Raw genomic sequence first — 12,790 nt, forward strand, 5'->3', positions numbered from 1 at the left:
GATTTATCTGATGGGGAAAAAGGGGTGTATATATCACAATAGTAACTGTGTTTAGAATATTTTACAATAAGAGTGCTGAAGTGTTTCAACTGTGTGTTTTTAAATAAAAAATTATATACTTTGATACCAAAGCTCTGGTCAGCGTTTGCTTGTAGTATTGTATCTGAGTGCCTATTGTGTATACTTTGCATACTGCCTAACTCTTCTTGAGGGAAGTCTGACTGCTCAGCCACAGCTACCAGGTAAATCTGGGTGGTGCAGACTGCTACCAAGTGGGTTTACTGCCAACACCTGTAGTCTTAAATCTTTTGCAGTGGTCCCTAAGGGAACTGCACAGGTTTCTGCCTAACACAGAGCCACAGAGATCCTCGAATGCCAAGTGAAAGACCCCGTTGAAGGCTTCATGAGAAGCATCTTGCAGTAACTGGTCCAAATCGGAGCCAGAAACTTATTATGGAAGAATTGTGTGCTATCAGAGGGAATGGAGCATCCTGGAGGCAGTTGAGAAGGACTTGCCACTAACGGCCCACTGAAGACAATTGGGCAAAGAAATGTTATGCAGAGTGGGAAAGTCATCTGAACGAATCTAGGTACAAGGGAAATTGCCCTCTGGAACAATAGTTTTGTTAAGTCTTCAGGGTTGTTGTCCTCTGTGGTCTACGAAGTACAGTAAAAGACCATGCAATGACTAAGCAGATCGGCTTACAGCATCTTCTGTGCCCTCAGAGCAAAACCCAGGTGGAGCGCCACCCCCAACCCAGTCAGGAAGGCATCCTCTAGCATGGGTGCCAAGAAAATGAGGGATTTACTTACGTTCTTAGAGACCATGAAGCTCCTGAGATGATCTTGAATGCCCTCACATCTACTACGCCAGGATCTTCTGTGAAAGTGTGTTACAGAGCACGCACTTGACCAAGAAGAGGAAAGAGCCCAAACAAAGTTTGAGGCAAGGGTTTGGACACATTCATTGGGTGCAGCCTGCCTCTCTCTGCACCTTTTTAAAGGGGAAGCATGCGTTGTTGTGCTAAGTCGCTGATCACATCCCTGTTTGGCGAGAACTCCCAAACATGGAGAACATAGTACAACATTTTTGCAAATGACAAATTGACTTAACAGTATGCCACTGGGGGATTTAAAGACACTAGGCTCAGAGGCCAACTCCACAGCGCTAACAAGAATTTTCTAACACGATCTATTTTTCACTCTCCTTCATTTTCAGCCCAAAGTTATTACAAAGCCACTAGAGGAAGAGCAGCGAGCACCTTATAACAGTGAATAAATCCACCCATGTGCGTGATCCCGGAACACTTTCAAACATAGGAGAGAACACTATCCTTGCATGTACAGTTACAAAAACCTTCTCAAATATGTTTGAGAAGTGTTTTAGTGTGCATATATGAAAAGCTTTTAAGACAAATTCCACTGCATCAGAGAAATATTTGCCTCCGCTGCATTTCACAGCCATTACCGTGGAGAAACTAAAGTGAGAAAAGACAGGTTGGTACCTTTCACACCAAAGGCTAGGCAGACACTGCCCTTAAATTATGCAGCAGTGGTAGTTGAAGTCTGTTGTTTTTGAAGACCGCTTTGAAGAAAGATCGCAATTGCCAATGTAACTTTCTTGCTCTGGTGTTGAGTGAGAATTCAGATTAATGTGGGAGAGGTTAACAAAATGTATTCTTCCGACATGCAGAAGGATCTGGAAATCTGCTCCAACACCACGAGAAGACATTCTTCCACCTAAAAGGCGTGCAATGCTTGTGTGGAAGATAGCTAGGCTTCTCTTTACAGCCATGCAGTCATCGGTTAGATTTAGGTGAGCATCCCTGAAGTGCGAGCCATGCCATCAGGTTCAATGCTTGGAGGTTGTGATTTTAATACACTGCTAATCAGCAACAAGAGATCCAGTCTTCACAGCGGTGTTGCTGAGGAGCAGCAGACTGGTCCATCGGGTGAATACCACCAATGGCAGCGCCTTGCCGTCAAAATCAGAATTATCTCTGGTTAGGATTAACAATCTCCTTCAGAAGCAACAGAATTGGAGGAAATTCTAAATCAAAGTGCCTGGCCAGTTCATCAAAAGTGCATTGCTTTTGGTCATTGGCTACGGTAATCTGGAGGTGTACTTGGGGCATTTTGTGTTTTCATCCGTAGCAAAGTCGTCCTAAGCAGTGGATGTCTCCAATTTTAAAAAAAAAACAAAAAAAAAAATCAACAAAATAAAAACACTTCAATGGCAAGGTTGTGTAAGAGCCACTCATGAACATCTTCAAAGTACCTGCTCAGTAAACATGCTTGCATGTTCTGGACTTGTAGCTTGTGAACTGCAAGTCACTGAACTATTCTTTTCTTTGCTTTGATATGGCTCTGGACCAGGTTTCACCTTGATGGTTGCAATGCCACACACTTCATCAGTCTGTTCAGGCAGGGGCCACTACATTGCTTGGAGAAAACAGAGCCAGATGGCATGAAAACTTGTGTATAGGTGCGTTATAAATGCCATATCATGCCGAGTTCTAGCAAATGTATTTCTTGAACAGGAAAAGTTGATTATGTGGCCTGCTTTGCACCACCAACTCTGAGATTTGACAGATGAATTAGCACCAGTCATCTTTCTTTAACACCTCCCTCCGGAAAATTGGTGAATCCGATCCTCCAGACATTTCTTGGACTTCTGTGCAGACTAGATGAGGGGTAAATGTGATGCAAGAGCCCATTGACCCCAAAAAGCGATCAAACATTCCTGGCTTTGATGGAAACCGCCGATGAAACTGCTAAGCATTCTGCTTGATTATCAGCCCAAGAAAACACTCATTCAACATTGTCCAACGTGGAACTTAGGAAGTGGATCGGATGTGGATTTCGAGGTTGACAAGATGACCCAGATTTGCCAGGACACAAACGTATGCCAAAGTCTTTTCTTCAGTCTCCTTTTATCAAACATGCTCCCAGATCAGGGTAGATGTGGATCTAACCTTTAATTCTTCGATGTGATGCCACTACAGCCATGCATTTTGAGAATGCCCTTGGTGCAGACTTTAGGCCAAATGTTAGAAGCCTGTACTGGTACTGGTTTTGCCTCCAAATAGTCAGAGGAACATCTGATAAGTTGGGGGCCCCACAGGAGTGTAAAATTACACTTGTTGAATTGCTATGGAACACATTCAATCTTCAGGTAAGAGGTGCAGGAAATCCTGGTTTTGGATAAGTCATCCTGACCTCAGAACGGCACCCTCACTTTTACATTTCTGGAATTAGCTCCAGTCCCTTCCCTTCAAGGAATGGCAACTCCCCAACATCTAGGTCCACACACCTAAACTGAGACTGGGCGACATCTCAGTTCCGTCCCCTGGTTTTCCGTAGATCCCTTGTTGCAATATTGCCCCCCTCCCCTCCCAATGTTAAGCTCCAGCTCCACTGATAAATCCTGCAATGAATTTGGCAGCAACTCCATGATCCAAGATGGGTCCGATCTTTCATTTGTACTAAGAAACAGTTGAAGAAATACATTGCTTAAGAAATAAATCGATATTCTACATCAAGTGAAGCAAGTGAAGAAAGTGAGGTTAAGAGCTCTTGAAATTTCAGCAATCAAGGGGAGGGGTTTCCGAAACCCATAACTTGTAACCATTTGAAGTGTTTCAAGTCACCAATTGAATTCTATTTTCTACCAGAATGAATGGAAGCATTTTATATTCCACAATCTCAGATTCTCAGAAGTGCAGAATGTTACATGCCTTCATTGTATTGCCGAGGCAGGTGGCTTGCCTGCTGCCGTTGGTTACCAACATTAGCAGAGGTTCCAAACCAAAAAAATATAAGAGGTTTGCTGCCATGGACATTGTTGATGGGATTAGACGGATGGCCATATTTATCTACCGTTATAATGGTCAATACTACAATCACAAAAGGCCCGCTTTAGTCTTCACATTTGTGACCTTGCCATCCATATGAGTTCCAAAGAGAATCCCCTGAAGACCTACTATCTTCTGTTGTCAAAACACTGTTAAACCGATGATTTAGGCTGAGGATAAACTCCTTCAGGCAAAGCTATAACAGTATTTGTTAGTTGCCAGCTCTGCCACATCCCTGCAGGCGACAACTTGGTTTAAAACCAAGCTGGGCTCCATTAAAATTTCCAAGTAGTTTTGAATTTTGTCTTGTAGGAATTTAGTCATCCTCTCCATAGACTCCCAGACGAAAGAATCCTAACTGCCTATTAATGCCAAAGAGCTCCGAAATCGGATTGCAGTACTAAAGTTTGCACAGATCTAACCAAAGAAATCTGTGTTTCTTCTTGTCTGGAGGTAGAAGAGCAAGAGCAGCAGGCAGATGGAAATATTTTCCTAGTCACAGACAATCAAGGAGTCTGGTAGCATATCTTACATGATGTGAATATGGCATCCTATATTATTTGAACACACTTTGCTTGTGTGATAGGTTTGTGGGAGCTGCAGAATGTGCATAATACGTTAGAGCAGACCAGGCACTCGAGGAATTTAAGGCTGATGTTCACTAGGCGGTATGGAATCAAACACTAGCCAAGTCTACTCTGTGGGAGTTGTAACCGGAAATTTAAGCTTTGTGGCTTCCTTTTTGGCATTTTACTGAAGGTAAACCCAGAGATGGGTTGGGGTGGCAGGGGAGGAGCAGTGTATTCACACCAATCTGACTATGAAATGTTTGTACATGGGGTCCCATTGGAGGTGAAAAGTCTCTAGGAAGAAGGTTCCTTGGGGAAAGGCTTCCTTGTGTTAACCCTGCTTAGACAGAGGCTACAGACCCACGTCTTCTTCAATTAGTGGGATTGTGAGTGGCTTTAATATACTGTATTTTTCTTTCGTCGTTAAAATCCTCATCAAAGAATGACATTGAAGGTATTGAGGGCAAAGCAGTCAAAGGAGCATCAGATCGACAGCAACAAGGTAAAGGCCAGGCAGGATTTCAGCATCGATCCTTCCTGTAATGTCGTGCAGACCACCAGTGACACTAAACGCTGTGTACCTTGAAGTCAATCCAGCTGCTGGCCACGCTCGCAGCATAGTCACACAACGTTGAGATTATCACATCAATTGTGTTCTGAGTAAACCCTGGAGCTATTAGAACAGAACCCACATGAACAATTTTTAAGTAGACTCTTCTCAGATTTTAAGGGGAGGAAGCCCATGTATTTGACAAATGTTGAACACCACCTCATGCTGAGCCTAACAATTCTATGCCCTTTAGCCTACTATGAGACATAGTTGACAAGTAGAGCATTCTATACACTGCATTGCAGTCTGATAAACCGCCAATACAGAGGGCATGGTCATCTTTGTACTTCCACGACGAGCAGCACACTTAAGTTTTCCAATCTGGCACCAGCTAACATTGGGGTAAAGCAGACACAAACATTTCCAACCTTTGCAGTAAAATAACTTCCACCTAAAGGGAAAGAGGAAATTGAGAGAAGTAGTCAAATGTTGAAAATTCTCTTGAATTTGAATTGAAACAATACTGTGGTAGAGATTGTTTCATGATCGTTAAACAGACCTCGGCTTGGCGGAGGGAGGGGTCGGGGTGGTTGAACAGACTTCAACAGCCAACCAGGTAATTGTGTGTTGCTATGTTACTTTTCTTTTTAAAGGCTCCTTGCATTGGTTACTTGGAGGCAAATCTGTAGGACTCAATATTTCATTGAAATTAGGGTTGAGGGGTGTGGGGGAGGGGGCAACAGCAATCCAAAGTTGGCATTTCACTGTTAATAAAAACCTGTTAAATATGGCGTAATTTTAGATATTTTGCAAAGTGCACACCTACCTCATTGATGTGTTTGTATGTTTTGATCAAGTCGACCGAGAGCCTTCTCAGAGGAGCAGTAGTAGGATCACGGAAAGCTTGGGGCATCCGCCTCTAAAAGATTATTTAAAAAAAAATGAATGCATTAAAATAAACTGATCTAGCAACAAGCTTATGCTGACCAAAGTTTAAAACAAAGATAAAATTAGAAGAACAAGTTACTTTCTTACCTGGTAACGTTCTTTCGATGGGATGGTCCGACGACGTATTCCATATCTATGACATGTAATCACCACAGCTGTGCTGCTTCGGAAACTTTTATCGGCGTCTGCGTACTGCGTCGATGACGTTGATGCGCCGTCGTCGAGGGCCTCCTCCGACGTCCGACGTCATCCGATGTGATAAGTAGGACGCACGACGCCCGTAGCCTCAGTTGTAGTTTTTTCCCCCAGAACGTGTGACACTAGTCAACTGCCAGTCAGACACAAAGCCTTGCGGAACGTAAGCTGCAATCGCAAAAGAAATTCTGCCGCGGGGAAGGCAGGGCGGGAGCGATATGGAATACATCGTCGGACCATCCCATCGAAAGAACGTTACCAGGTAAGAAAGTAACTTGTTCTTCGAGGGGATTGGGTCCTCCGACGTATTCCATATCTATGACAGACTCCCAAAGCAGTACCAGAGCAAGGAGGAGGGAAAGAATTTAGAATCAAAATTTATAATAGCCAATCAAATAGCAGAGCAAAGGATCACCTTGCCAAAGGCCAGATCCTGTGCTCGGATGGAATCTAGGGAATAGTGACGTACAAATGTATGTACTGAAGCCCAGGTGGCTGCATCACAGATGTTGCGAATAGGAACACCCCTCTGCAGGGCAGTAGACGCAGCCATACCCCTGGTAGAATGGGCCCGCAAGCCAGCCGGTGGGTCCTTACCCGCCAAGCGGTAGCACTCCGAGATGGCCAAAATAATCCAGCGAGACAAAGTCTGTTTCGTCACAGCTTGCCCCAAACGCTTTCCAGCGTAACCAATAAAGAGTTGATCGTCCACTCTGACCTGGGACATGCGTGAAACATAAAAGCTTAAAGCTCTCCTAGGATCAAGCCTATGGAGCCTCTCCTCTTCCTTACCAGGATGCGGAGGAGGATAGAATGCCGGAAGAACAACCTTCTGGGCCAAATGAAATTCCGACACTACCTTCGGAAGAAAAGAAGGACGAACTCTAAGGACAACCCTGTCCTTGTGAAATACAGTGAAGGGTGGCTTAACTGAAAGTGCCTGTATATCACTCGCTCTGCGAGCGGAAGTAACCGCAACTAAAAACAGTTTTCAGAGTTAACAGCCTCAAAGGGCAAGAATGTAAAGGCTCAAACGGAGCACCCATAAGAAACTTAAGAACAAGGTTTAAATCCCAACCGGGCACCAGGAAAGGTGACGGAGGGAACACATTAGTGAGCCCTTTCAGAAACGGAGAAATTAAAGGGATTTTAAAGTAAGAACACTCTTCAGACGAGCGCTTAAAGATGGACAGCGCCGCCAGGTAACCTTTAATGGTACCCACTTGCAAGCCCCTGTGGGCCAAAGAAAGTAAAAAGGACAGAACCATGGGGATGTCACATGCAAAAGGATCCACATTCTGAACTCTGCACCAGTCGCAGAACTTACGCCAACGGCAACGGTACAGAGACTTTGTTGCTGGCCTTCGGGCCGAAAGCAACACCTCCATCACGTCTTCAGGGAGGTTCAATCCCTATACCTCAACCTTTCAGAAGCCAAGCGTGAAGGTTGAGGGATCTGACCTCTGGATGGAGAACCTGACCCCACTCCCGTGAGAGCAGATCGTCTCGGTAGTGAAGACGACGCGGAGGGCAGATGGACAAGTCGAGAAGGTCCGGGTACCACGTCGGAGCAATGAGGATCATCCGGGAACCGAACTTCCGTAACCTCCGCAGCACTTGCGGGATGACGGGGACTGGAGGAAACGCGTACAGCAGCGGGAATGACCACTCCACCACGAACGCGTCTCCTAAGGCTCCTTTTGGAGGAAATTCCCGCGAGCAAAACCTTTTGCACTTCCGGTTGACACTGAAGGCGAAGAGATCCACTTGAGGGGTCCCCCAAAGGGCGAAGATCTCCAGGAGAATCTCCTGAGCCAACTCCCACTCGTGAGAGATCGTGCTCTGCCTGCTCAGAGCGTCCGCCGTCACGTTTTCGTCTCCGGCCAGATGAACTGCCGAGATCAAAACTTCCTGCTGGATGGCCCAGAACTCGAGCTGCATCGCCTCCCTGCACAGAGGAAGTGACCCTGCCCCCCCCTTTTTGTTGAGGTAGTGCATGGCCACTGTGTTGTCGGTCAGGATCAGGACACTCTTTCCTCGCACAGTCGGCAGAAAAGCCTTCAGGGCTAGCCTGACGGCCCTCAGCTCCAACAGATTGATATGGAGTCTGGACTCCGACGGAGACCAACGACTGCTGACTGTCAGCCCGTTGGCGTGAGCTCCCCAACCCGTGAAGGATGCATCCGTCACGATCGTCACCTCCGGCCAGGGAAGCCAAAATGGAGCCCCCTTCATCAAGTTGCCTTCGACGGCCCACCACAGAAGGTCCCGGGCGACCGAGGGCGGCACCTGAACCGGGTCCGACATCCTGCCGGAGGACTGCGACCATTGCGTCTTGAGCGCCCACTGCAAAGATCTCATCCGCAGGCGAGCCTCTGGCACCAGAAGAATGCAGGATGCCATGAGGCCGAGCAACCTCAAGAACTCGAACGCTGGGAGCGTCTGGGCATGCTGAAACTTGTGCACCATCTGCTGAATGTGAAGAGCCCTCACCTGGGGAGGAAAACACTGCCCCAGGGAAGTGTCGAGCACTGCTCCGATGTACTGGAGCCGCTGTGTTGGCGTCAAATGGGACTTCTTTAAATTGAGGGAGAAACCCAGTCTGTGAAGGGAGTGGCAGGTGACGGACAGATGATCCAGGACTTGCTCGGGAGAGCTCCCCCTGATCAACCAATCGTCCAGGGTGAGGTAGACGTGAATCCCCCCTTGCCTGAGATGCGCTGCCACCACCACCATGAGCTTGGTGAAAACCCTCGGGCGGAGGTCAATCCGAACGGCAGGATCCGAAACTGAAAGTGCAAGTCGCCAACCGCGAACCTCAGGTACTTCTTGTGCTTCGGATGGATCGGCACATGGAAGTAAGCATCCTTGAGGTCGAGTGACACCAACCAGTCCTGAAGCTGAAGGGCCTGGAGGACTTGAGAGAGAGTAACCATCTTGAACTTGTCCTTCCTGAGGAGTTTGTTCAAACCGCGCAAGTCCATGATGGGTCTCAATCCCCCGTCTTTCTTCGAAATCAAAAAATAAGGGGAATACCATCCCTTGTTCCTCTCCGCTACAGGCACCAGTTCTATGGCGCCTTTCTCCAGCAGGGCTTGAATTTCCTGCGCAAGGAGCGGATCCGGACTCTGCAAAGAGAGGTTCCCCGGTGGATTGTCGCGAGGCCTGTGCCGAAAGGGAAGACAGTAGCCGTGGGTTATGATCTCCAGAACCCACACATCTGAAGTAATGGCTTGCCACTCTACAAGATGCTGCGCCAGCCTTCCCCCAACCGGCGAAGCATGGGACATGGCCTCATGACTGAATGGGAGCGGCTGCGGCGTTACCTGAGGGCAAAGAGGCAACTGCCCGAGCGGCCTTGGCACCACGGGTACCCTGTCGTCCACCTCTGGTACCCCTGCGTTGGCCTCTGACTGCCAGGTCCTCTCGCTTTACTGAAGGAGTAATAGCGAAAGGAACCACACCTCCACTGCTGTCCCCTAGGACGAAAAGGCGGAGGTTGGCGAACTGCAGCGCCCAACGACTTCGCTGCAGCTTTTGAGGTCTGCAACCTCTCAAGGCTCTCGTCAGCCTTGCTGCCAAAAAGGTGTTCACCGTCAAAGGGCATGTTGAGGAGCTGGGACTGCACATCAGGAGCAAACCCCGACTTCCGCAACCAGGCAAACCTGCGTATTACGGTGCTCGCCGCCATGGACCTACTGACGCATTCAGCTAAGTCCAAACCCGACTGAACGGACTCACACATGGCATCCTTACCATCCTGGACCATAGCAAGGAAACCATCCTGTTCGTCCCCTTCGGGAATATGTTCAGCCGCTAACGCAACACAGTTCCACAGTGTGTGTGTGAAACGAGACAAGGCACAAATGGAGTTGGCCGCCTGAAGCGCCATACCACCAGAAGAAAACACTTCCATCGCCCAGCCATCAAAACGTTTGTCGTCCCTATCAGGAGGGATGGTAGGGTACGACGCCTGCTTTGCCGGGGCCGTGGCCACCTGCACCACCAAACTCTCCGGAGTGGGGTGCCTGGTCAAGTAGCAGGGGTCGCTACTGGCTGGACGGTATTTTCGAGACAAGGATCTGCCCACCGCCGGGAGACTCTCCGGAGCAGTCCAAGCCGCCGCCACCCTTCTCTGTAAAGCCATATGGAACGGCAGTACCGGATCAGTTGGGGGACCAACATCAAGGATGTCCGTCAGATCATCCTGCACAAACTCCCCTGGGGGAGCAGACCATCCCAAGTACTCAGAAACCCTAGCCATAAGGCGCCGGTACGAGGAATCGGCATGAGAGCCAGGCTCAGGCCTACAAAACTCCACCTCCGGAGAGGTGTCCAGTCCACTGGCATCATGCAGTGACTGTCTCAAATCGTCAAACTGACTATGGCCCAAGACAATTTCATCTGGAACCTGACTAGGAACCAGGCCATCAGAATCCTCATCCGCCTCTGAAATATAGTCCAGGTGGCGAAAAGAAGGCACCCGAGAGTGCTTGCTCTTAACCAGAGCCTTCCTAGGGGGTCTCTTGCGTGCCACGGGGTACCTCCGACACGAAAGGCGTCGATGGCGTCAAGCGAATCGGCGCCGGCGTCGAGAGAACCGGCATCGGCGCTGAGAGGATCGGCGTCTAGGAATTCGGCGTCGACGTCAGATGCAGCGCCTCCAGCATCGGCGGCGTCGACACAGCCCTCGAAGCCGGAGCCCTGAGCGTGTCCCTCGACGACCTGAGCGTCGACGGCTTCGACGACTTCCTCGGAGCCGGAGCCTCGAGAAATCCTGTCGACGCCCTCGACGCCTCAGACGTCGATGTCTTCCTCGAAGACCTCACAGGTGCATGCGGTCTCGAACGCGTCGAGGACCGGGACCTGGAACAGGTACGTCGAGAACGAGTCTCCTTGTCCAAACGGGACCTCTCCCGGGACTCGTGCCGACCACTCTTGCGAGCTGTGTCTCTCAACCTTCCACGACCGACCCCACTCGGGGGCGCGGACGGCTTAGTACCCTGCGACTCAAGAATCGCCAGCATTTTCTTCCCGAAGGAAGCCCATTCCTCCGGCGTCGCACGGCTGGTGGGGTAAGCGACGTGCCGGGCAGAGTCCACCGAAGAGGACCTGGAAGACGACCGGTGTCGGCGCTTCCGGGAATGCCTCGAAGAGGCTGAGGAGTTGCGAGACCGACTCCTAGAGGGAGACCCACGAGAATTCCGACGATGACGCGGAGAGTCACCCCTCGAATCATCCGTCGAAAGCCCCGCAGACTTCGACTTCCTGGGCTTGGACACCCGACCTACCGACAACTTCTTCTTACGTTCGCGTAAGGCTTTGGACGTGAGCGACTGGCAGTCGATAGTCATCTGTGTCGTGGGCCTCCCCGAGGCACCAGAGGCAGGCGTCGTGCGAGTCCGTCACCGACATCTTGGACCCACACTCCCCGCACTTCTTGAAACCCGGACGCGGGGTCGAAGACGAAGTAGAAGACATCTTCACACGAAGGATTTTCACAAAACGAACAGGTTCGAAGAACCGAACTCCAAAGAGTCAAGGCGTTAACCGAGATTTACGAAGCAACACGTTCGCAGAAAAAACGGAACTGAGGCTACGGGCGTCGTGCGTCCTACTTATCACATCGGATGACGTCGGACGAGGCCCTCGACGTCAGCGCATCGACGCAGACGCCAAAAAAAGTTTCCGAAGCAGCACAGCTGTGGTGATTACATGTCAGATATGGAATACGTCGGAGGACCCAATCCCCTCGAAAAATTAGATTTGGTACTCTTCCATATAATGAACAGGTTTTTTTTTTTAAATGTATGCAGCATGACCAAATCGGTCACTGACAAACGTTCAAGCCCCCAATATATATCAATACAGCCACATAAGTATATGATCAGCTGGTTGACCAATCACTATGCCAACAGAGTTACCTAACAGACCACAACTATTGTAATCACGGAACACTTGTCCATCCCAGCATACAATGGGGACCTAAAAAGGGCTCAAGTTCCACGCTTGAATTTTTCAGAATTAAAGATATTACTTTGTTTTTATGTCCCACAACTATAATACACAATTGGTACACATTCTGGTTAACCACCAAATTCTCTGCCATCACCTCAAATTTGCTGCCCACTTCTCAGAAGAAGCCACCTCTTGGATCAGATCCTTTCGGTCAAACAGATCCATGAGGGTCTTCTCCCCATCAGCCGCTGCTGAACCCTCGCCAGTCCTGTGTGGGGTCTCGCAAGGTTCCTGTGTTTCACCGACACTTAATAACGTGTTCACAAAGCCTCTATTCGATATTCTTGACTATTTCGGTGTCATCTATACCAACTACGCAGATGACAACCAAATACTCAATCCTATCACTGGTGACCACTCGGTCGACTCCAAAGCCTTAAACCATGTCCACCAGGTCATCCAGGCTTGGATGGCTCAACATGGGCTCTGCCTTAATGACGAGAAGACAGAGCTACTCATCCTCGGCTCCCATTACAGACTCAATAGACTGGATCCAGCCTTCAAAACATTAGTTCTTGATGGCAATAACAAGGTATCAAATGACAAACTCTTTAGGCATTTATCTGGATTCCACCCTGTCTCACAAGACAAACTAATACCATTGTTTCAACGTCAGCCTACACATGCAAACTCATTAAAGCATGTCGCCCATACCT

At 48.8% G+C, this 12,790-nt stretch overlaps 1 protein-coding gene across 4 annotated transcripts in view; it reads right to left on the minus strand.

Moving 5' to 3' along the window:
- The window catches only part of DYRK1A (dual specificity tyrosine phosphorylation regulated kinase 1A), a 1,390,196-nt gene that overhangs the window by 933,897 nt on the left and 443,509 nt on the right, over positions 1–12,790 (minus strand). For all 4 annotated transcript variants that reach the window (XM_069636083.1, XM_069636082.1, XM_069636084.1 and 1 more), the window contains one exon: positions 5,800–5,892. In XM_069636083.1, the coding sequence (XP_069492184.1) occupies positions 5,800–5,892 (93 nt within the window). The remainder of the gene's footprint in view (positions 1–5,799; positions 5,893–12,790) is intronic.

Source organism: Ambystoma mexicanum, chromosome 7p (assembly GCF_040938575.1).
Source record: "Ambystoma mexicanum isolate Mex_15411 chromosome 7p, UKY_AmexF1_1, whole genome shotgun sequence".
NCBI lineage: Eukaryota > Metazoa > Chordata > Amphibia > Caudata > Ambystomatidae > Ambystoma > Ambystoma mexicanum.